General features: G+C 39.2%; 1 protein-coding gene across 1 annotated transcript; it reads left to right on the plus strand.

Annotated features, from left to right (window-relative positions):
- Positions 1-2,230: 2,230 nt before the first annotated feature.
- Positions 2,231-24,812, plus strand: LOC148982104 (uncharacterized). Its single transcript, XM_089128056.1, has 7 exons — positions 2,231-2,319; positions 3,236-3,256; positions 9,674-9,694; positions 11,451-11,471; positions 18,894-19,075; positions 19,169-19,213; positions 24,762-24,812. Exons 1-7 carry the CDS (start codon positions 2,280-2,282, stop codon positions 24,810-24,812), a joined length of 381 nt encoding a protein of 126 aa, XP_088984182.1. The 5' UTR covers positions 2,231-2,279.
- The last annotated feature ends 1,947 nt before the right edge of the window (positions 24,813-26,759 follow it).

The raw sequence follows: 26,759 nt of genomic DNA on the forward strand, positions 1-26,759 counted from the left end.
AGCTCTCCCAGTAGAGCACTTACATTTTCTCTTTTCATCCAGCGAGCATTTGGTCTCACAGCGGATGCAGTTTGGGAAAATCTCCTAGGAAAGCACTCATTTTCCTCTCTTCAGTTTCCTCTTTCCGTCCAGCGAGCATTGGTCTCTCAGCGGACGGAGTGAGAGCTTTCCCAGTAGAGCATTACATTTTCTCTTTTCATCCAGCGAGCATTGGTTCTCAGTGGACGGAGCGAGAACAATCCTGGTAGAGCACTCACGTTGTCCCTTTTCATTTCAGAGCATTTGGTCTTTCAGCGGACGCAGCGTGAAAAACTTCCTGAACAAGTACACTACAACCTCTTCACAGACAGGGGCATTCAGTCCAGGCTGTGAGCCACCATCACGGGTCTCCCCGATCGAGCATCCAGGCCCCTTCTCAAGATGCCAGCCCGCCAATCTCGGCACTCATTGGGGGGTCTTTAGTCCGGCGGCTGTCCTCTGCTTCTTGTCTATTGGGGGGAGTAATCTGGGTTCGGGCTGGATTCGAGCTTGGAGCCCTCCCTCCGGACAGCACGCCAAATACGCATTAAATCTTATTCCTCAATTACATGTAAGTGTGAACTTGTGAAATGAAGTTTTATTAACTAAGTTCGGGAGGAGCATGTTCAGATAATTAACACGAGTGGACAGCAATCAGCAATCAATGATGAGAGGGTACAAATAGACTCAGCAGTCTTACCTCGATTCATTGGCAGTTTGCAGCATCCCTCCTCCACCCCTTCTCCATGTAAATGTCTGATAAATCACTTTAATATTATCTTACATAGTATTACATTTATATAAATATTTTATATTATATTATTATTATATTTATAGTTCTACGGTGTCACTTTGTCTGTTTGGCTTTTATTTTGAAAAAGGTGCATTTTCTTCTTCTAATGTGTTTGTGACGCAAAAAACTTCCTGCCACTCTCTCCTCATAATGTGATGCTCACGTGTCGTCGGAAGAACGGTAAAACTGTTAAACACGTAGTTATTTTTCATGTTCATCCCTTTGATTCTTGTAAAGAAAGTGTTCTCATTGTGATTTTATTATTTTGTATTGTTTGTACGTGTTATTTCTAAGACCTACGAACTGTGAGAGTGTCAAGAGAGCACGATAGCTGATGGTGGAAACTATTTGAATAGCGTCCTTGGATAGCGGAATGAGGTATGAAAGTGTGTCTAGTTTATTGTCATTAGAAGGGATTTTAAGGAAAAGAAATCTTACTACTTCATTTGTTTATGGTTAATTGCACATGTCGTCAATATACAAGCAATATCATCTTTGTGAGCAACTATATTGTATTTCATGTAAAAGCATGTGATATTTTGTCATAAAGGCTCAAAAACATTTAATAGTATTATTGGTTGTTAGTTAAAAATGATTTGCATTGTGTGTAAACATGATTAATATGTGAACATTATTTATGTGCAATTATTTGTGAAACTACATTGAAGCATTTTGTACTTCTTCTGTTTATTCTGTAGTTTTCACGGTGTTCATGGTGCATGGTGCACGTTGAGAGGTATAAATAAATCGACACCCGTTTGAAACTCTCTGCGTCTTGATCAGTAAATCCAAGGGACCGCTACACTCCACACTCCTAGTTCTCCACACTCCTCTTTCTAAAAAATCACTTACATGGGGGGGAGTACTCTGGGTTCGGGCTGGATTCGAGCTTGGAGCCCTCCCTCCGGACAGCACGCCAAATACGCATTAAATCTTATTCCTCAATTATATGTAAGTGTGAACTCGTAAAACAGTAAGTGGGATGTTTAGAGAGAAATTGAAACCTTTTGAAACCTTTAGAAATTGAAAGAGAATCTTGTGAAACCGTCTATATGATAGTCAAGTGATAAAATGATAAGAACTTATAATCATAAGAACTTCTGTGGTGTAACAAAATGATTAATAATACTTTCTTCTGCTTTTACATTTATGTTATTGATGGTGCCTGTATTTGCATATTTCATAATTTAAAAAAAAAAATCTGGAGAAAAAATGAATATTGGAACATCTGGAGAAATGAAAAAAAAAAAACAGGGAAAAAAAAAAACTATTAAAATAAAAGTCTTGTGACCTGAGGGGCAAAAGGCAAAAATCTAAATATCCTGACTCCACCACTGGTTGAGAGTGAGAATGTGTGGCTGACTCACAGTGTATAAATATGACCAGATGACTGACATCTGTTCAAGAGTGAAACCTCATCCTACAGCAGAAGTATCTCAGACACTTGGGATTATTTTCGCTATTGAACATGCACCCACACTGGCTTATATTCTTTCTGTTCTCGTTGGGTAAGTAAATATTTTTTTGATGATAAGACTTAACAATAAGGATCAATTTGGTAACATTAGTTCATGACAGTAAATGAAAACAATTAACAACATTTTTACGAGACTTGTTAATCTAATCAGATTTTCCCATCCCTGCTCTTGGAGGCACACTAACGGCACTACGAATTTCTGGTCTTGGAGTCCCTTTTAATGAGCTGATGAGTTGAAACATGTATGTTTGAGTTGTAAGACTTAAGAATTTTGTTATGTCACACCAAGTGCCTTTGGGAACAGGGCTGGGAAACACTGATCTAGATATGTTGATTTTTAGATATTGTTCATTCATATCTGTTTATAATATAAACAATTCTGAATAACTTAAAAGTCAAATATACCCGTCCCAGTTACTTGGCACAGGTGTGTGTGGTGAAACATCTAACACATTCCACTATACTGGTTGAGAGCATCAGTTTGTGACATCAAGGAAACCAGTCTTATCTGTAGATGAGCAGAGTTATAAAGTTGTTGTCCTCTACTTGGATGTTTAGTCAGTCATAAGGTTTCCCACCAAAGGAGTTTCTTCAGCAATATAAGCAGTGTCTTTGATCGTAAACACGTAGAGCTATCCGCAGTCGAGGGCTACATCATAAAATAATCCTGCTGAGCAGGAAACAAAAAGGTTTCTGAAACAGGATTGGGCAGTAGACAACAGACAACCATAACACAGCTGCTTTTTGCAGGTAATATGAGGCTGCTTTTTGCAGACTCATATTACCACAAGAATATGAGTGTGATGAAGTCAGGCTGATAAGAATGATAAAAATGTATTTCCAACCAAACATGTGATCATTTCTGTAGTTCATTGCTTGTTTAACTATTAATGCTGTTATTATTTAATCTGCTGCTAATATGCTTCATGTCCTTTGCTTGTTGCCAGGAGTGACGCAGGATGATTATGGTATGTATGGATTATTGTATTTTGTTAACCGTCTGGTATGTTCTTCTATAATACTGTTTTATAACTCAGGTGCATGATGCCGTTTTATCAACCTGTATCTGTGTCTCTAATATTTTATCGAGATTAACATAATGTTGTCTGTCTTTATTGTTTATTCCTGGATACCTATACATTAGGGCTGGACGATATATCACATCATATTGCTATGCGCATCTCATCAGTAAATTGATTGAATTACTGTATCTTTGATTATTGAGTGTCCTTGATTAGTAGTAAAATTGAGTATTAAATTGAGTATCCTTGATTAGTAGTAAATCACCTTCACCTGCTTTCAGATGGAGCGGCATTTACTACAAAGAGCTGTGTTTCTGTGTCTGTGTTTCTAAATAAATTCATTTGAAAGTGTTTTGATCAGAACAATGAACAATGTTTATAAAATATTGTGGATTATAAGAAAAATACTGATAATCATATGCTGCAGAATCAGAAAGCAGTTGTTAACAAGTTAAGCCAAATCATCTCAATAAGATTCATTTTTCAGATCACAGCATGATTATGCCACTACATAACCAACACTATCAGATCACAGTTTTCTTTGTTAATTAGACTGTTATAAATCAACAATAGCAGACAAACAAAATGTAAAATGAAAGTCTAGCACCCGTTTCACACATACTCCGTTTGCAGTGCGTATGCGGTGAGTGGTGTGGTGCGTATCTGGTCCAGGAGCAGCACACGCTAAAGTGCTTTCACATCTGATGCGTTTGCAGTTCGTTGCTGATCCACGGCTGTACCACAAACACATTCTTCTTTGGGTTCCGGGGGGAGTATGGTTGCAAAGCTGAAACTTAAAGGAATTGACGGAAGGGTTAATTTGACACAACACGGGAAAGCTCACCCGGCCCGGACACGGAAAGGATTGACAGATTGATAGTCTGGAAATATTTTTATTTCAAATTCAGAAGTTATGCAGCAACTTTTATTAAAATAAAAGTTTTGTCAGCATTGTGATTCTCTTTGTACACTTTTGCAAACTTGAATGGACGTATGCACGATTAAACACAATTTAAACAACGTAGGACTGTAATTCCATGCATTCCTTCTATATATTAAGTTGCTCAAGCAAGTGGTCAAATATTTAAAGGGTTAGTTCACCCCAAAATGAAAATTCTGTCAGTATTTACTCACCCTCATGTTGTTCCAACCCCGTAAGACCTTCGTTCACCCTCGGAACACAAATTAAGATATTTAAGATATTAAGATCGCTCCTGCATACAGTCCATAGGCTTCTTGAGGGACTGGCTCTTGCTGTCCTCGAAAAGTCATTAAAGACATCGTTAAAATAGTCCAAGTGACTACAGGGGCTCAATCTTAAGTTTATCAAACGACGAGAACACTTTTGTGCGCAAAAAAACAACAAAAATAACGACTTTATTTCAACTATTCATTTCCTTCTCCATGAGCCTGTAAGTCAGTTAACGTAGTGTGATTGCGTAGAGCTACGTCACACGTAGGCTCACTATTGGCTGACGCTGGTCATGTGTGTGTGATGCGTGTGACATACAATAACAGAAGCTTACGCTATTAAACTAGTAACCTGACTCGCGCAGAGGGAGAAATAAACGAATAGTTGAAATAAAGTCGTTATTTTTGTTGGGGTTTTTTTTGCGCACAAAAGTGTTCTCGTCGTTTGATAAACTTAAGATTGAGCCCCTGTAGTCACTTGGACTATTTTAACGATGTCTTTAATGACTTTTCAAGGACAGCAAGAGCCAGTCCCTCAAGAAGCCTATGGACTGTATGCAGGAGCGATCTTAATATCTTAAATATCTTAATTTGTGTTCCGAAGATGAACGAAGGTCTTACGGGGTTGGAACAACATGAGGGTGAGTAAATACTGACAGAATTTTCATTTTGGGGTGAACTAACCCTTTAACCATGTATTTATATTAAAACCGAAAACATTTTAAATAAAAACTTAAAATTGACTAAAAAGCTGACTCTCATGCCTTTTCTTTTGCATTTAAATTTTAATACAATAAATCTTGCATGTCACAAAGAAATTGTTTTTCTACCTCCACAAATGAGAGAGTGTCGTTCATTATGTCCTTCTTGAGGTAAATTGTAGTTTTCCTTCCTTAAAACCCCGGTCTTAAATTAAAAAGATGAAAAGTAGTATTTAATTAAATGCATTTATGGTGAGATTAATGGTGAAACTACTACATTTCCAGGTCAATCTGTGTTAATTTTGACCAAGAACCATGCGCTGTCACTTTATTTCTGCATTTGCAATGTGGCAGAAATAGACTCGGTGCGGAAACGATTTCTGTAACTGCTGTATACGCACCGCAACTGGAATGGATCGACTGACTACATCCGCATGCAGTGTGAAAGCTTTAATCTGTTAACATGGGTACGGAAATATGGACCATATATGCTCTGCATACGGAGTATGTGTGAAATGGACGTAAGGGTCAAGAGTCCAACTAAAGCAAACACTGATCACCATAACAGTGACTTAAAATTTGTGATTTTCTCCTTCAGAGATTCTGCTTGTTAACATCAGGTGTCTTCAATAATGCTCAATCATCACTAAATTAATCACTTAATCATCTCATTAACTTTAACAGTCTTGAATGTTAATTTAACACTCATATCTGCATCATATCTTCCATCTGAAAGCAGGTGAAGGCGATTTACTACTAATCAAGGAACCGGCTTTACTGATAAGATGCGCATAACAATATTGTGCGATATATCGCCCAGCCCTACTTTGGAGACCTTTCTCAAACACAAAACAAATCCCTATTTCATTTCTGAAAGCTGGGCTAATGAGCAAACACTGTTACTGCATTCAGATATCAAATATAGACATTAGAAAATACATGAAACGAACATTTCAGTAATCATACTGGTAACTTAAGTAAAATATAATATAACAAAGTAAAAGCTCACAAGCCTAGAAAAGTCATTCAACTCATTTAATATTTAGAAGGAAAAATAATGATTAAAACTTTGATTATCATTACATATACATTGAAGCAGCAGTGGATTCCAATCCACCCCCTTCAGATGGTTGTTTGAGTATTGAAGAAACCTGATGGTAATGAGCAGAATCACAGAAGTAAAGAGAAACACAAGAACTGCAACGAAATCAGCTGAAAAGACAGTTGGAAATAAAAAAGCATCAAAGTGGTCCATGTGACATCAGTGGATTAGTTAGCTAAATATATTTTAATGATGTCTTTATTTCCTTTCTGGACAAGGATAGTATACAGTACACACATTTTCAATGGAGGAACAGAAAACTCTCGGACTAAATCTAAAATATCTTAAACCAGTGGTTCCCAAACTGAGGGCCACCAACACTGTTGTCTTCCTAATCAAAAACACCTGATATGACTCATTAACCCATGTGATGATAAACAGATGAGTTGAATCAGGTGTGTTTGATTAGGGAGACAACAGTGTTGGTGGTCCTCCAGGACAGGTTTGGGAACCACTGTCTTAGGCCAAGTCCACACGGACATGGGTATTTTTATAACCGTGACTTTTTTTACATGGTTCGGCCGTTCGTCCACACGGAAAGACAGCGTGGACAGTGTAGACAGTGAAATCGGAGTTTTTGCACCGCTGACGGCTTCTGATTGGCTAATGTGGCTTTACGGTTAGGTTTATATCGCCGCCTGCTGGCGTTGCATGCTCTTGACAGTGCTTGATGTCTTGTTTTTGCACTTTCATGTGGATGGAGGTTTTTTTTTTAAACGTAGGGGGGGGAAACGTCTCGGTTACGGATGTAACCCTCGTTCCCTGAGTAGACACCCTTCGCCAGCAGGGTGCAATCTCCGCTCTCGTGACCGGGGCATAGCCACCAACCACCGTGGAGCGAACTCCCCTAAAGCGGGGAGGAGACCTCGCGAACTGAGTCGCGTAGCCGAATCTGATCGTTCTGATGACGCAGCGGGACAGGTCGGGGAGCTCTAGCCGGGCTCCCAGGAACTGAACCAGCGGAGTCATGCGAACCACAGACGTCCCCCCGGAGGGGCAGCGGGACAGGGAGACCGGCATGCGCACAGGAGTTACCCTGTGCGGATGCACAGTCGATCCCCGTTCCCCGACAGAAGAGACCAGGGAAGGCAGAGCGTTCCACGGGGGTCTGTTCTGCCGGGGGTCTGGCGATAGAGGGGGAGAGGAGTGATGTAGTCGGGGGACGGCACACGCTCCCATCCGCACCCTCAGAGACAGAGAGGAATGAACGGGGCGACGCACTGGACGTCGTGCGCGCTCATTCCAGTCTGTGTGCTCAATGACAGTGTCAGCTTTTCCTCTCCACAGACCCTCCACCGGGGAAAGGAGGGGCCCTGCTACCGCCTCCTGAGAAAAACCATGACACAATCACTGAGCGGCCCGCCTCAGGAACATCGCTTCGCCTGCCGTTTAGCGGGGCACACGGCCTGAGGGGGGGGGACGCTTACCTGTGGCCTCCTCCGCGACGTGAACCGGCTGAAGGCTGCTGCTGGGGCCGCGTGGGTGGGAAGGGAGCCGCAGGGGGGCGTCCTCGGCGGCGAGCGGGCGGAGGCGTCTCAGCCGACGGCTGGTTGGAGGCAGCAGCTGGCCGTCGGGGCAGAGAAACCGCCTTCGTCTGCTCCTAGGTAGTCGAGAAGTGCTGGGCAAAGTCCTTGACCGCACCGCTGAACATTTGGATGATGCTCCCGGACCACAGCGGTGGGCATCACCTGACCAAGGGAGCGAGCGACCGCTTCCGTGACCCGTTTAAGGGCAAGGTAGGCGGCAGGCTCGCAGCTCGCTTGGTCCGTCCTCTCCTCGTGCACATTCCTGAGCAGCTAGCTTTGTAGGTGCTCATCATATGCAGGGCGGAGGCTGCCTGTCCCGCCGCTCTACTTCTAATCGCGCCGCCATAGACGACGAGAACCCATAGGCTTTGGAGGGGCATCTGAGAGCAACCGCGGGTGGACGCGCCCTGCGGACGCAGCTGCATCGCAACAGAGCGTTCCACCGGGGAGCCCCAGCGTACCCACAGACAGCCGCATCGCCGAGGGGAGGAAGGGCGGGGAACTGAAGCACGCTCTCGTTTTTTTTTTGTTTGTTTTTTAAGTGCGTGTCAGTTGGGGTTGGCCGTGAGGCGGCAGCGTTACCCAAAAACCAATTATCCATCCGCGAGAGATCGGGATAGGGCGGAGTTCCACCCCCATCCGATGCTCACGGAGGCCCGAGATAGCATGGCCATCATCGCGGGATCAGACACGGCGACGCCGACGCTCCCGAGGGAGGCAACGCGGCAGCATCCTCACTTCCCGAGGAGTCAAGCCCGCCTTGTGATGCTGCGATCGTCATCGCATCATTCTCTGGAGCGCTGAACGAAACAGACGGTACCTCAGAGAGGCACGTCTGAAGCGATACAGCGCTCACTGGCTCTAACACTGGAGAGGTGGGTGTGACCCGAGGCTTTAACTAACGTCGGGGGGAGTGTCACACATTCACCGTCATATCACCCTATCCGCGAGTCGAAGAGCTTCTATTTTTAGAAGCAGAACGAGTAACGGACACGGGGACTCTCACTATCAGATCATTGAGTCTCGATCACAGTGTAGAGATGCTCATGTTCCCCTTTAGAAGGAACATGAGTCATCCGCGAACGCTGATACTGCATGCTGAAGCCCAGGCACACACAGAGCAGCGATCGCGACCATCAGAAAATGACATGAAACGACCGCACCCAGAAGAACACGGGCGAGTCGTCTTTAAAAAGACGTGCCGCGTGCAGCTCTTTCACTTAAAGAGAGGAGGAAATTCACTCTTTCAGCGCTGAGGCGACCAGGGAGAAGCGCAAAGTCTGGCAGACCACTGCTCAGATCGCAGGCGATGCAGAATCTCGCTGGGTACCGCCGTCACACCAACACTGAAGAGGACGCTCGTCTCGAAGAGTCTTGAACAGTGAGAATGGCTTTCAGGACTGAAGAGGTTCTCTTGGCTCCTCAGCGAAGACATACTGCGGTTGCGTTCACTTCCTCCTTTTATACTCACGGAGTAGGGCGGAGTACGCTATGCAAATTTCCGCAGCCCCAAGGCATTGCATGCCATTGGCTCGTTTTTAAATACTCGAAGAGGATTGGCTTTCTATACGAAACCCCCAATCTCCGTCACTTCTGACGTAACTCGAAGTGACTACGAAAGGGAACTCCGGTTATAAAAATACCCGTGTCCGTGTGGACATGGCCTTAAACTGTGTAAAGATAAACGGAGGTCTTTCATTTTTGGGTGAACTAACCCTTTAAAGCTTGGCTTCTAGAAAATCAAACATGTGATCAATTCTGTAGTTCATTGCTTGTTTAACTATTAATGCTGTTATTATTTAATCTGCTGCTAATATGTTCCATGTCCTTTGCTTGTTGCCAGGAGTGACGCAGGATGATTATGGTATGTATGGATTATTGTATTTTATTATCAGTCTGTTATGTTCTTCTATAATGCTGTTTTATAACTCAGGTGCATGATGCCGTTTTATCAACCTGTATCTGTGTCTCTAATATTTTATCGAGATTAAAATGTTGTCTGTGTTTTACATATGTTTATTGTTTATTCCTGCATGCCTAGAAGGTTGTGTGTTGTCACTGTATGCTTGTATGGCTATTTGTGTGGAAATGCTGATTGGTTTTACTAAGGTAATGTTCTGATGGTTTGTTGCTCATTGACTACGTTTACATGCACCCAATTTTAGGGTTATTGTCGGGTTAAGGTCACTACTTGGGTTTCTGAAACATTAGGAATAACCCGTTTACATGCGTGAGCAGATAGAGTTTCTCCTGTATACATGGAATTGCAACATCCCGATGTAAACGGTGACGCGCAGCTAGCGTCTAGACGTACTGACAACCTTAAGACGTAATATGCATCATTTCCGATTCTTCTTCCTGTATCCAAAGACAACAACAACAGCAGCACACAGATAATGAATAGTTTGGAGCAGATAGCGATCGCCTTTGTTTGTGCTTTGATGCTGGTAACGTTACTGAGCTCGCTCCAAAACTATGCTGTGCTGCGTCTCGCCATGTTTACTTCCGGTATACTGCACACGGATTTTTGTATGCACCGAGGATTTTCTCTATTCAAAAGACCAAGATTCCTTGCGAATAGAACATGCGCAGAACACAAATCACTATGGAGATATGCCGATACGCGTTTATATGACCAAAAATTAGGGTTAGAAAAGGGGTACCCTATAGCCTGACTTTGTCATGCTCATATTTTTGTCAAAATGTGAGTCTGAAACTGCTCCATAGGGCTTTGATTATGAGGCGTGTCTTAACCGAACCAGGAAAAAAAAACTCTGCACTCAATTGGATAGTCGGTATACCTACAACCAATCAGAGCAACGCAGTAAGTCAACTACTTCACAATATCACAGTTGTCAACTACAGAACTTACTTATTTTAGAAGTTAAATAACGATTTTTACTTCTTTTACTTACTTCTCCATGAGTGCGACCAAAGGAGAAACCACAACGACCACAGGTCTTTTCATTACGTCCCATCTTCTTAACGACCGTCAGAGCCAGCTGATAAGTTCCACTTTTCCCGAATCATGTAGGAAGGACGGCAAAAATATCTTTCCGATCGACAAATGCCTTGATTGCAGTTTTCTGTTTGTCTATTAAAATGAATGCGCTGTCGATTTAGTTTACAACAGACGCGACAGCGGAATCTGTACATCTCAATTCTCCAGTTAAACCAGTTAAGCGATCTTTGATAACGTGATGATTACGTCCCTGCAGATCATCTGTCCATCATCGTATAAAGCCCGCCCTGGCAATTTGATTGGCCCGATCATTTTTTGACTGATCATAATTTCTCCTCAATGGATCGAGTCCAGACCGAACTTACCGACCAAAAAATGTTGCTGGCATCCAGGCTAGGTACCCCAGGTATAAAATCCCGGTTTTTAAAATCCGGGATATGAGCATATTCTGGGTTTTGCCGGTGATTACATGGCCGTTCGCGACAGGGTTATTGCTAATATCCCGGTTTTGTGTCCTGTGCTGAGAATTATTCTTTTGTTGCTGTTGTTGTCTTTATGGAGTTAGGATGTCCTTGTATTGTGCTTTTTTATTTAACTATTAATGCTGTTATTATTTAATCTGCTGTTAATATGCTTCATGTCCTTTGCTTGTTGCCAGGAGTGACGCAGGATGATTATGGTATGTATGGATTATTGTATTTTATTATCAGTCTGTTATGTTCTTCTATAATGCTGTTTTATAACTCAGGTGCATGATGCCGTTTTATCAACCTGTATCTGTGTCTCTAATATTTTATCGAGATTAAAATGTTGTCTGTGTTTTACATATGTTTATTGTTTATTCCTGCATGCCTATACATGTACCAACAGAAGGTTGTGTGTTGTCACTTTGTATGCTTGTATGGCTATTTGTTATTATTGATGCCGAGTTCAGACTGCATGATTTTAGCCACGATTTTGGCTCGCCGACAGGTTTTGAGAAATCGCCGACAAATGCCCGAAATAACAGGCAAATCGGCGCTCGTTCATGCGAGTGACAATCACGCAGTGTGAATGAGCAAAGACGCGAAATGAGAGAATCACCGACGAGTCGCCGGCGCCCGTGAGATATTTGGCATCCTAAATATCTGGACCTGTCGGTGATTCAAAATCCTGCTGTGTGAAAAGTGTTTTGACTGAAAACTACGTCGGCGATCACCGGCAGCCAGTGAGAGAGCAAGATACAGAGCAGCAGGGAGTTCGGGGAGGAGTTATAGATCACATATCAACATAACAGGCATTGTTTCAGAAAAAAAGCTCCTTCTCGGTCTATTTGGACACAATAAATGGAAGAAAAATGAGTAGAAATTTGGCAGGAACACTCGTGTCTGTTTGACGTTTCACCAGCTTTAACGTAGCCACAACCGGGTCGAAAAAAAGTCTCACGTGAGAACTCCGGTCTTGCACGTGTGGTGTCGCGTTGTTTCGTTTTCACATCTCACGTGTGTTTGTTGTAAAACGTAGTTTGCGCGCAGCGTGCTAGTCTGTCGGCGATTTTTCCTATTGTAAAGTCATGCAGTGTGAAACCTTCTGTCACCGATCAATCGTCCAGTGTGAACACAGCAGTGACTGAATTCTGGCCAAGATAGTCATGCAGTGTGAAAAGAACAGCGACCCGACTACTTTGAAAATCATGCAGTCTGAACTCGGCATGAGTTAATGTCCTGGTGGTTTGTTGCTCATTGTTGCTCCACATGGCTTGTGTCCTGTGCTAAGAATTATCCGGTAACACTTTATTTGAAGGGGTGTGCATAAGACTGACATGACAGTGTCATAAACATGACATAACACCTGTCATGAACATGAAGGAGTCTTTATGAATATTTATGACTGTTGTCATTAAGTGTCATTTGGTAAATTATGACACTTTAAATGCAAAGTTGACATTGTTTAAATTTCTTTGTTATGACAACTTGACATTAACCAAGAAATCATAACCTGTCAACCTGTCACAAATATGTCATTACAGATCTAATTATCAAACTTAAAGAAGTTATTTAGCTTTATGTTCACATTACATTACCCTGTCATATGTTATGGTTGGTTTTATCTGTGGTTGTCATGACACCATTCACAGTAAATTCCCCGGTGTTAAATTAACACTGCTCTGTGTTCATATGGGAACCACCAGCAAGGTGTTAAAAGTAACACTGAGGCAGTGTTAGAGTTAATGAGATAATTAAGTGATTAATTGAGTGATGATTGATGAGCATTATTGAAGACACCTAAAGCAGAATTACAAGGAGAAAACCTAACTTTCAGGTCACCGTTATGGAGGTGAGTGTTTGCTTTAGTTGGGCTCTTGATCCTTTCATTATTAACTTTATATTTTAATTGACTGTTGCATCTGAGTTATACCTGCCAGATGAGCAAAGAAACAATTTATATGATGGTGTTGGTCATATTATGACGTTCATCATTTGAAATATATGTTTGTGGTTAATTTTGTAGGTCACAGCATAACTGGATTTCTGCATAAATATCCAGAATGTTAGATATAATATAATGGATTTCTACAAGTTTTTTTTTTTTTTTTTTTTTAATTCTTATAGGCACACACAAACCTCAAGATTCAGTCAATGCTTCTCAATGATGGTGATGAGCAGAATATTCAATTAGGAAAAGTAAATTACATAGACAATTCAGATCATAATTTATTCATACCACAATGCATGATGAGAGACATTAATGAGTTGTGATTGGTGGCAAGAAGGATTATTAATGTCACCACGGTTGAGATACACAGGCTGATTATTGATGTCTGTGTTACTAAATAAAGATTAAAGTGATTTGATCAGAATAGTTTTTATTAAATATTTTAGGTAATAAGAAAAATACTGATATGCGGCACAATCACTAAACTGTTACTAACAAGTTAAGCCAATTCATCTGAAAAGTTTCATTTTTCAGATCATAGCATGATTATGTCAAAACATAACCAACAATATCAGTTCACGGTTTTCTTTGTTCATTTGACTGTTATAAATCAATAACAGCAGACAAACAAAGTTTAAAGTGGAAGTATAATGGCCAACTAAAGCAAACACTGATCGCCATAACGGTGGCTTACAATTTGTGATTTTCTCCTTCGGTGATTCTGCTTGTTATCATCAGGTGTCTTCAATAATGCTCAATCATCACTAAATTAATCACTTAATTATCTCATTAACTCTAACACTGTATCAGTGTTACTTTTAACACCCTGCTAGTGGTTCCCATATAAACACAGAGCGGTGTTAAATTTAACACCGGGGAATTTACTGTGTTATAACTGTGATATGAATATTTTACTTGTCCTCAAGTAAAGTGGAACACATTGTACTAGTTATAAAGATGTCATTAAGGGTTATTAAACTGTCAAATTCTTTAACAACAGTGTCATTAATATGTCCCCTTACCTCAAGTAAAGTGGAACACGTTGGACTAGTTATGATTTCTTTGTCAAGTTGTCATAACAAAGACATTTCTGTCTTTGTTAATGTCAAGTTGTCGTAATCAAGACATTTTTGTCTTTGTTAATGTCAAGTAGTCATAACAAAGACATTTTTAAACAATGTCAACTTTGCATTAAAAGTGTCATAATTTACTGAATGACACTTAATGACAACAGTCATAAACATTCATAAAGGCTCCTTCATGTTCATGACAGGTGTTATGTCATGTTTATGACACTGTCATGTCAGTCTTATGCACACCCCTTCACATAAAGTGTTACCAATTATACTTTTGTTGCTTTTGTTGTCTTTATGGAGTTAGGATGTCATTGTATTGTGCTTTTTTATTTAAATTATTTTGAGGTTTTCAAAAAAAAATTCCCCAGTGTTGAATTAACACCGCTCGGGTAACCACCAACAGGGTGTTAAAAATAACACCTAAGCAATATTATAGTTACTAATTACATATTTAAGTTATTCATTTAGGGATGTGTAAGGGGTATATCGTCAAAGACCCAGAACCAGATATGAAGAATGAAGACCCGGAGTAAGAATTATAAAAAAAATTAAAGAAAAGCTTTACTGAATATAGTTTGCAGTTTCATCAGCAGAAGTCAGCTTCAAGACTCACACAGGAGTTCATAGGCCGCCCCCCATACAGTTACAAAGATCACAGCAGTTATACCATTTTCAAGGTCTGAGATACGTCATTGCTTACACGTTGAATGATTCTTATTGGCTAAGAAATAGATAAACACAGTAATTTTCCACACATATACAGATAGACAGAAGCATATCTACATCGATTATGCCTCTGACACGCAGAGGCTCGTCATGACCTTCCAGGTCAAAGATTTGGGTTGCTGGGCGTCAGTATGTCCAGAACAACTCAGTCAATCTCCAATAATGCCAGTGGTTCCTTAACCCTTAACCAAGAAGACTAACACACACACACCAACACTGCTTTTCCATGGTTGGATTTGGCCAGGCTCTAACTATAAACAGGAGAGTCGTCTGTCTCAACATCAAGATAATGCCTTTTTTCTCTCAAGGATAGCTAAACTTTAGTCTGACTGGAAAGTAAGGCTTTAACAAAGAAATGGTCCTTTAAACTATTGGCTTCAATGACCCCTTTATGTTTTAACACTTTGGAGTAGGGCTGGGCGATATATTGCATTACATTGTTATGCGCATCTCTTCACTAAAGCCTGTTCCTTGATTAGTAGTAAATCGCCTTCACCTGCTTTCAGATGGAAGACATGATGCAGTGATTAATTTAGTGATGATTGAGCATTATTGAAGACACCTGATGTTAACAAGCAGAATCTCTGAAGGGAAAATCACAAATTGTAAGTCACCGTTATGGAGATCAGTGTTTGCTTTAGTTGCTTTAGTTGGTGTGCTGTTATTGATTTATAACAGTCAAATTGAACAAAGAAGAGTGTTGGTTATGTTATGGCATAATCATGTTGTGATCTGAATAATGAAACTTAATTAGATGATTTGATTCAACTTGATAGCAACTGCTTTGTGATGTTACAGCATGTGATATTCAGTGTTGTCCTTATAACATAAAATATTTAATAAAAATTGTTCTGATCAAAACACTTTCAATAGAATGTATTCAGAAACACATACATCAATAATCAGCCTGTGGGTCTCAACAATGGTGACAATAACAATGCATGTTGCAGTGGCTGCCACCAATCACAACTCATTAATGGCTCTCCTCATGCATTGCGGTATGAATAAATTATAATCTGAATTTTCTATGTAATTTACTTTTCCTAATTGAATATTCTGTTCGTCACCATTGTTAAGATGCATTGACTGAATCTTGAGGTCTGTGTGTGCCTAAAAGAATGATTTCTTTTACTACTTTTAAGAAATCCTTTATATTATATCTAATATTCTGTATATTTATGCAGAATCATAGTTATACTGTAACCAACAGCACAAATCACAAACATAAAATTCAAATGATGATTGTCATAATATAAACAACACCATTAGATCACTTTTGTTCTTTGCTCATCTGGCAGTTATAACAAATAAAATCTTAAGTTAATAATATAAGGGTCAAGAGTCCACCTAAAGCAAACAATAGAATAGAATAGAATAGAATAGAATAGAATAGAATAGAATATACTTTATTGTCCCCTAGGGGAAATTTGTCATGGACTCAAAAGTGTGTGGTGCAGAGTAGTAGCTGCCATTAGAAACAATAAATACACATAGTAAAACAAATACCAGCTAAAAACGTACATGTAGGCTACATACATACTCATGACACATCTAATAGAAAATAAAATAAAAATGAATAAATAAATTAAAATAACATACAATACTAAAACAACAAGCAGAACACCAAGTTATTGCACACTTCTCATTCCTCCCCATACAGATCTAAAAATTTTGATTTAAGATTTTGATGGAGTTGGGTATGAAAGAGTATTTGAAACGGTTCAATTTGGTTTTTGGAATTCTAAACCTTCTGCCAGAAGGCAAGAGCTCGTACTCCGTATGAAGGATGTGGGACGGGTCCGACAGTACTCTCCGCACCTGTCTGAGTACAGCCTGCTCATAGATGGACTGAAGGGAGAGCTTTTCAGTCCTCCCCATCACCTTCATAGCAGTCTGTACCAGGCGCTGCAACTTTGATTTGGACTGTGTGGAGAGACTGCCAAACCACGCCGACATCCTGATAAAACAAAAACATGATATTCTGACTGACACCAAACACCCTCAGTCTGCGTAAAAAATACAGCCTTTGCTGTAAACGGGAACATAAATAATCAACATGATCACCCCAACTCAAAAGGTTATCCAGGTGGATACCCAGATACCTATAAGAAGTAACCTGTTTGATCTCTTCCCTGTGAATACACAGTTGGGTATGATCCCCCAATGACCGAGGGTCAAACACCATTGCCCGGTTGCATAAAGCACCTTAAGTTTTTCCCTTAAGAATGATACTTAAGGAGCGATTTCCCCTTACCTGAGAGAATAACTTAAGGGTGTTGCATATAATCTCTTAAACGGTTCTCTTAGATAAGGAAAACATTTAAGTGTTTCACGACAGCGATCCTGGATTCACGGCCCATTGCCATTGATTTTTGGATTAAATCTTAAAAAAAATAATAATAATCACATTAATTGGGGGAGCAAAAGTGATATTGAGTCATAAATGTACACATTAACATTGATTTAATTTTGTTTCAATTGTTGTTGCTATCTACCTGGAACTCTAATCAAACACACCTGAACCAGCTAATCAGTGTCTTCAGAATCAGGAATAGTAAAGGCGGGCATACACTGTGTGATTTCCGTCCGATTTTGAGCCGAATTCTGACTCGTGCGACTCTTTTTCGTGTCGGACCGATTTTCAGCTTTGTCGTGCAGTGTTCGTGCAGTGTACAGGGAGAAACGAGAGGCGATTAACCTCTCACGGTCGACAATCGGATGGTCGGATGAATTTCTGGCATGTCAGAAATTTTGGTCGCTCCTCGTGACTATATCGCACAGTTGAAGCAACGCTACGAACCGATTGCCCTAAACTCAGTGTTTTTTCCCTCACTGCACCTGCGCGAAAACAGAAGTTTAACCATTTCATCTGCAGCAAAAATAAAATTAAAATAAAAACGAAAAGAGGGAGATCTTTAAGTTCTGTAGCTCAAACTAGCTACAAATTACTGTCTGTTGCTTACCTCCAGTTTGTGTTGAAAAATGGATAATATTACCCACCGTCTTCCAAGCCACCTGCGATGTAACGCCTCTTTTATTAATTTGTCAGACAATGTTTTTGAAATAAACCTGTTTTTAATTTTCATTGATGATTAATAATGGCAATGTTCGGACATATTATAGACTGTTAATAGTTATTTTATATGTATATAATTCATTGTAATCGACCTAAATGTTTTAGACGATTTTTAATGAGCAGTAAGATTATGTAATATTTTATTATCCTCACAGCACGTTGGTTATGTGCTGTGAAAATATTGCGTGGCAAATTAATTATAATAGCGGATCAATTTAATAATAAAATTAGCCTATAGGCCTCCCCTAATAATGATAATACAATAATACTAATAATAATTAAATGCATAAATTGAAAATGCTAAATCATCTTGATACTGACAGCAGATGCTTGTTTTGGCGATATCTCTGGATACATACACGTATAGTGTGAGCAGTGAAGTCGCAGCTCGACGATCGGACCGTACAGTGTGAGCACATAAATCCTAAACTTTGGCTTTGCATCGCATGCGATTTACTCGTTGAGTGTGAGTAGGTACCTTGCTGAAATCGCACAGACATCGCACAGTGTATATCGATATCGCCTTAAGCTACAGACAAGAGAGTTTATCAGAGTTGGAGCTAAACTCTGCAGAGCTGTGGACCTCCAGGACTGTTATTTGTAGACCCCTGATCTAGAATTACCTCATCTATAAAAATGTTTTTAAAAAAGAACATTTGGATGACCCCCTATAGTATGGGTTTGTCTTTGTGTGTGTTTTCGTATTTCTGTGTATGTCTGGCAAAACTATGAAATGTAGAAGATCATGAAATTTTATTTTACTGTGTACTTGAAGAATATATTGTGCTGTGTTGTCTCATGTTCGCAGAGTGGACGTCTGATGCTTATGACTGCAGTCCTTACGAACAATATACAGCTAAAAGTGATCTTTTTAAATATCTCGGCTTGGACAAGAACGACTCTGAGAATACCAGAATGTGGCCCATGATATACTATTACTCCCCTCTCTATATTTATGTGGACCTGTATGTGACCTCCATCATAAATGTGGTATGTGTCCAGTATGATTGATCTTCTCATTCAAGTCATTATGGGATGTCAAGCAGTTGCAATATCATCTTTCAACACATCTTATATCTACAGGATGAAAAAGCGCAGAGTCTCACGACACAGGTCAAAATACTAACAGTAAGCCTTTTAAAAATCTATTTCATTCTTATTTCACAGTTTTACTCAATTTCAGAGGTGGAAAGTCCAGGGGTCAGAAAGTAAAAGTGCTGCCATATTTTTATTCCACCTACAGCAAAAACTCCAATGTTAAATTAACTTTCCTGGGATTTTATTTGGATCCAGACTCAAGAGTGTTAAAGTTAATGAGATAACTAAGTGAAGAATTGAGTGATGATTGAGCATTATTGAAGACACCTGATGTTAACAAGCTGAATCACTGAAGGAGGAAGTTGCTGCGTCCCAATTCGCATACTATCCGTCCTAAATAGTATTCGAAAATAGAATTAGTACGTCCCAAATCGTATGTTGAAATGAGTGTTTTAAAGATACCCGGATGGTCTACTTTTTCCGGTCGGAATCCGAAGTGTAGATCGATGCGCACTCTAACGGCTGATATTGCCCACAAACCATTGCGCGTTGGACGAGGATTCGGTTAGAACTACAAACACGAGTAAAAAGTGTTAAAAAACTACAGCACGTAGTCGATTCGGAGGACGCACGAGTCCCCTCGGTTGTGTAGAGAGGTTTAGATAAAGAGCTTTGAGTAATTAATTATCAGTATCTAACCTGACAAAAATTAATTTATTCAATGTTGTCCACATTATATTGCATTTGCAGCAGCATTGTGAACTTTTGTAAAGACACGTTTAGCCATTACGTTTTACATTACATGCATCATTATATTCAAATTGAAAACACGAGGAGAGCATGAAAGACCCACAACTGGCAGATGAACGTGCTCTCCGAAACGGTAGGAAATATAATTAGATAGAATGGAGGATTTTAACTGTGACAAGATGATTGACAGGGCAGTTTACGGTGACAGGATGCAACGCAGCACGCGACAGAGCTGTCCGTTAAAGATGACGTGATAGTATGTCCCAAAGCTTGCCTACTCTTTTCCTACACACTCAAAAGTATGTACTTTTTCCTCACAAAAAGAGTACACTTTTAGGGCGTAGTATAAGTAAGCGAATTGGGACGCAGCAAGTCACATTTTTTAAGTGGTCAGTCTTTGCTTTAATTTGACTCTTGACCCTTAAACTGTTCATATTAGTTTTTCTTTGACTGCTACCGGAGTTATAACAGCCAGATGAACAACATGGAAAGCTTATGAGGTGATGTTTGTTATGCTTTGACATAATCACCATTTGTCACAAAACTCATTTATAGAGTTCAACCTTTTGATTACACGATGTAATATTTTCAGCAATTTAAATATTATCCAAAATATTTCTTAAAAGCTGTTCTAGTCAAAACAAAAGAAAAAAAAACATATTTGGACACAGAGACATCAAGAATCAGCATGTGATTCTCAACAATGGGGACAATTATATAGCATGTTGCAGTGCATTCTGGGGAGTAGGGGGAGGCTTCAGACCTGGAGGCGGCAGTTTTATGCCCGCCATGTTCCTGATGCGTCCAGTAGGGGGAGACTACATTAGTAACGTTATATGAGCCTAGTCCTATTTCATTACAGACCTATAGCATCATCAGACCTTCTAGAAGCGAAACGAATTGAGGTATTTTAAATAATCTGCTAAAGTTTTTGTTGTTGATTGTATTGTAATGATGCAATATTTATTATTTATAAATGATAAGCTAAGATTCGATATCAATTCAAAAGATGGGTCTATAATTTACAGTTTTTTTTTACAATCACTTTGTTACTATTTTCAGAAGCTTGATGTCATTTTTCAAAACTCTAGACACAAAACTCAAAACAGTTATCACTTGTAACACAGGCTGTCTAATGTTCGAAACATTGCATTGTGCGTTCATATCTTTAAAGCTACACTGTGTAACTTTTCTAGTTTATTCTTAGCTAAAAACACTTAGTTCTTTAAAAAATATATGTGCTCATTAATGTATATTTACTTCGTTAAAGTAATAAAGTATTCTCGTGAGTGTATAATATGCCATTTTAAAAGCTGCCCGAGTCTTTTCTGCTCTGTCTCACTCACTTTTAAAATTCATTTAATTTTAATTTTAATCTTGTCTGTCTTTACCTGGCATGACATGGCTTCTTCTGGTAAGACCCAGTTTAGTCCTTGCATTTAAACATAGCCTACCACATGGTTTCTGGAGCAACATTACAATGGATATTAGAAATGTGTTAATCACAGTTTATGATGTGTATACCCTGTATACAGTGTATGAGTGTTTTATCATACTCTGTCTTTAGTTCTTTGTATCTCATTAGGTGTGTGTCTGCTTTAGCTACTTAAGAAAATTAAAATCTCTATCTCTAAACTTTTATAAACACCCATCTTTTGAACCCCCAAAAATGACATCCTGCCATTTTATAACTACAAAATAAGCTTCTATTTATAGCTTATTTTGTAAATAAATATTTTTTTTTGTGAACAAAAATATTGTCTCTTTCTTTTAAATGGCCCTTGGAATTTTAGAAAAGGGTTAGATTGTGTTTGTCTTTATTAAATGTTATGTAGGACACTGTTCTGTCGCTGTATGACCAACTGACAATATTACAGCAGATAGTTCATTAAGGATCCATTTGATTACACAGTACTGAGTGTCTAATGGGCTAAAAATGGTTATGTAACTTTATATAATTCACAACAACATACAGTATATCAGTCAGTTACCTGTATAGACGCTTTCAGCAGTGACAACATAAACAAACGGTACTGCGCATGTGCATTAATCTGGCCCAAACTTAACTTCCGGCAGACTTGCGGAGACAATCCATAACAAGTAAATAACCTTAGTAGTTGGTATTTTTTGCCAGTCAAAGAAAATAATTGTTACCTGGCCAAACTGAAATGTGACACTACCAGACCCGTTGAACAAAAATTGGAGACAAGATGTTTTTCTACCGACGTGTCTGATTTACCGCAGTGTTAAAAAAACTGTGGCGAGTGCGACGGCGGGGTTTGATAAGGTTAACATAGCTCTCCTTATTAGCTAGGCTTCTTACATGCTTGCTAACCTTTTTTAAGGTGGGTCTCCACATTGACAGCATGTTGGATGGATCTGTGCAGCGCTGTTTATGATACTAACCATTCAATACACAGACTGGTCCGCTGTCAATGTGTTTGCGAGAGAGAGAGAGAGAGATTTTTTGATTTTTCAATCATCTTTATTTATCAAAAATGATTCTTCACATAAAACAAATGTAAGGTATTACTTTTTTTTTTTTTATAAAAAAAGTGCAAAATGCAGTTCATTTTCAATGATAGAACACAACGCTCCTCTGTGACACCATATTCCTTCAAACACATTTAAGGAATCCATAGCTTTGTAAAAACGAAAATCAATTACAAGCCTTGATTTGATCATAGCTGTGAACACCCTTTCAACATTATACTCAATTTGTTTTTCAATTTTATCTCTTCTGCTAATATAGATGGCCATTTTGGCTTTACCCAAAATAAAATTCAACAACTGGCACTCATTCCTTCGCTTTTGAACATATTTAAAGCCCAAAATAAAAGTCTGCACAGAAAAACTCTCATCAAAAACATTAAAAAGATTCTGCAAACCATCGAATAAAGGCTTAAGCCTTGAACAATACAAAAATGTGTGGAAAACAGTCTCTCTCTGGAAACAAAAGGGACATTCTTTGCCAACATCTGGATTTAAAACAGAAATAAAAGCATTTACAGCAATAATGCCATGCAAAATCCTCCATTGTAGATCTCCATCTCTTTTAGCTAACGGTGGCTTGTACAACGCTCTCCACTCTGGCCTGACTCCGTCATTCATCTGAAACACAGTACGCCATGGCGTGTCAACTCTTTCATGTAGTCCTTTTTTGTTAAAAGCCTTTACACAAGCTTTATACAATTTTTTCCCATTACTTTCATGCAACTCCATGTCTAGCTTTTCAGATTCTAAAAACACTCCTGTACATTCACCTAACTTTGGTGAAAGAAGCAAATTCGGAAATGTGTCTCTCTTATCAGGGATAAACTCTCCTTTACAGTAACCTTGAAGCATTTTTGCTTCTTCCGTTGTAAAAGCAGATTGTAGTTTATGTAATACTTGTGCAACAATTCGCATGGACCTAACTCCCAACAAAACAGCTAAATCTTCAACTTTTTCAAAACCTGAGCCAACCACATTGATTAAACACCCAAGTGTTGTGATCTTAGATTTGATAAAATTAGCAGACATTGTCCCACATGCTCCTAAAATGTCCAAACGTGACCCATAAATCAGAGGTTCTTTCAACAGCCAAAACAAGGAGGAAGTAGACTCAATTCTTTTAACATTAAAAACATCCCACACTTTAAAAAGATTCTTGTAGAACTCCGGCATTCTGGATGTGTTGAGTTTACTGGGATTTAACAAGAACAACGACTTGTCCAAACACAGTCCTTCAGCAGTCTTTAGAATCGTACTGGCCACAGGTCTCCAGCTTAAGTCCTCTGGACCAGTGAGAAATCGCTGCACAAATTGTAGCTGAAAAGCTGCAGTCCTACTCTGCAAGTGTACAAGTCCTTGTCCTCCTTCTTCTTTTGGTACATATAAAACATTATGAGGTATCCAATGCATTTTTTTCCCAAAAGAAATCTACCAAAAGAGACTGAATTTTTGCAAGTAACCCTGCAGGTGGATCAATACAAGCCAGTCGATGCCATAGGGAAGAGGCCACCAAATTATTAATAATCAAAGTACGTCCTCTGTATGATAAACTTTTTACAATCCATTTCCATTTCAACAGACGACCTTTCATTTTTTAAATTATTCCCTCCCAGTTTTTTTGAACAATCGTTTCATCTCCTAAAATAACTCCTAAATATCTCAAGCCATCTTTTTTCCAACTTAACCCATTTGGGAGTGTTGGTACCCCTCTTTCCCATTTTCCTATTAACACTGCTTCACCTTTTCCCCAATTAATTCTTGCTGAAGAAATGGTTCCAAAATCTCTCAATGTTTTTACTAATAAATCCACATCATTTTGTTTGTTAAGTATAATGACAACATCATCAGCGTATGCTGATAAACATAAAGTGCTGTTACAGGCTTGTAAAGATACCCCTTCTAAAACTCTTCTCAATTTATTTAAAAGCGGTTTTATTGCCAACGTGTACAGTATTCCTGACAGAGAACACCCCTGTCTTACTCCACGACACACTCTAAAAGGAGCGCAGAAGCCACCGTTAACTTTCAGCAGACTCTCAATGTCATTGTAAAGAATTTTAATATAACCTATAAAATCAGAACTAAAACCAAATGCTTGCAAAGTTTTCCACAGATAATCGTGTTCTACACGATCGAACGCTTTTTCCTGATCTAAGGAAATCAAACCCATATCTACACCCACTATTTTTGAAACATCAAATACATCTCTCATTAAATGGATATTATCAAAAATTGATCTTCCTGGTACACAATAGGACTGACCAGAGTGGATTACCTCCTCCAAAACGTTTCCCAGTCTAGTAGCTAAAACTTTTGAGAGCAATTTATAGTCATAGCACAACAAGGATACAGGTCGCCAGTTTTTTATGTCTCTCACATCACCTTTTTTCGGCAGAAGAGTAAGGACCGCTCTTCTGCAGCTCAGCGGCAGAAGTCCTCCGACTAGACTGCCACTGAGAACCGCCAGCAGATCCTCCCCTATCTCAGGCCAAAAGGCTTTATAGAACTCCACTGGGATTCCATCGATCCCAGGAGCCTTTCCGTTCTCCATGCTCTGGAGCACTTCGTGCAGTTCTCCTAGGCTTATAGCTCTCTTGAGCTCGGCATTGGTCTCAGAAAATAAAGAATGTATAAAACGTTTCTGACCGTTCTTTTTTTCTAGGCTAAAGAAAAATTTGGACGGTACATCCATCTGGTCTATATCTCTAAAACGTGACCGAACAAGCGCCCCCTGTGCCTTCACTTTTTGTATATCGGACAAAACAGATTTCTTTAAAAAAAGGGATTCAATATGTATTTGATTTCCACTTGACTCTGCCACTTCTTGAAATTTCAGAATTTCATCTTCTAAAGCTTTTATAGAATTGATTATATCTTTTGTGACATTGTGAGTGTACTGTTGACATAGTTGTTTGATTTGTACTTTACCAAACTCCCACCATTTTTCCAAAGACTGAAAATCTGTTTTTTCCTTCTTAAAGTTTTCCCCAAAAAAATGTAAATGTTTCTCTAAAATGTGCATCACTTAATAAATTTGTGTTAAAGTGCCAGTAAGCACTTCTTGGCTTGACAGAGCGTAACGTTACTGTGCATATGACAATACTATGATCTGAAAACCCAACTGGGCTTATAAAACAATTTTTAAAAGTACTAAGATAATGTTTAAAAACATAAAATCTATCTAGTCTTGCCAATGACAACCTATCACGGGCATGTGCCCATGTGTACTGCTTTACATTTCCATTTAAACTCCTCCAGACGTCACATAAATCATTTGTTTTGATGAACTGGATGAGTCGCTTACGAGAAAGCAAATGTGGCTCTACATGATTTCTATCCATGTCACTTTCTACACACTTGAAGTCTCCACCTAAAAATAAATGCTCCTCACTATTACATTTATCCAATGTCTCACAAAGAGTATGTAAAAACACCATTCTTTCAGCAGGTAGAGTTGGAGCATATACACATATAAAAATAAAGATATGGTTCTCAACATGGGCTCGAATCTTTAACAATCTACCGTTCACAACCTCTTCAGTCTCAATAGTAGAGGGAGTAAAACTATTGGCAAATAAAATAGCCACACCACCACTAATTGAGGATTTGTGACTAAAAAAAGAAAGACCTTTAAATTCTTTTGCCCATTCATCAGCATTTGTCTTATCACTATGTGTTTCTTGCAAAAATAACACATCAAGTTTTTTCTGATTCATAGTGTTATTTATTTGTGCACGCTTTATGCATTCTCTTGCTCCATTCACGTTTAAGGATGCAACACGAAAGTCACCCATGTGAAAGTTATGAAAAAATAAACTTAGGCCATAAAGAAAAAAAAAGCCAAGAAGGGCCAAAAAAATTGTCAAATTTCCTGCCATTAATTATTCAACTGTTGTTGGAGTTTTGTCACAAACTTTTTCAACCTGTAAACTTCTTTATTAGTAAAACATCCCTCAGCCATGAAAGCCCTCGTATTTTCCACAAAACGCTTTATGTCTGGAAAATAATCAGCAACCTGTACACCCCTCAAGTTTTTTGACATTTTCAAAAACTTCTTAATTTCGTCAGCATCATAGTCTCGACACGTCCACTCATTCTGGGAACAACTAGAAGCACCAGAATCAGAGAGATCACTCTCATTTCCTACATCATCATCAGACTCTTTTTCATTTTCTGTTTTTTTTAGCTTGTTTTGATTCAGAAACCTTGTCATTCTTTTTCCTCTTTAACGGTGTTTTAAAAACTACTGTATCTAAATCCATCATTAAATCATCACCTGAGTTGACACTTTCTGCAAGAGACTTTGCTTCAGATACTACAGTTGTGACATCCGAACTATCCATGCTCTCATCAGCCTTGGGGTCACCTTTGTCAACTACAACTACATTAGCTA

This window comes from Pimephales promelas, chromosome 3, assembly GCF_988280905.1.
Source record: "Pimephales promelas chromosome 3, fPimPro1.hap1.1, whole genome shotgun sequence".
In the NCBI taxonomy this organism is placed as follows: domain Eukaryota; kingdom Metazoa; phylum Chordata; class Actinopteri; order Cypriniformes; family Leuciscidae; genus Pimephales; species Pimephales promelas.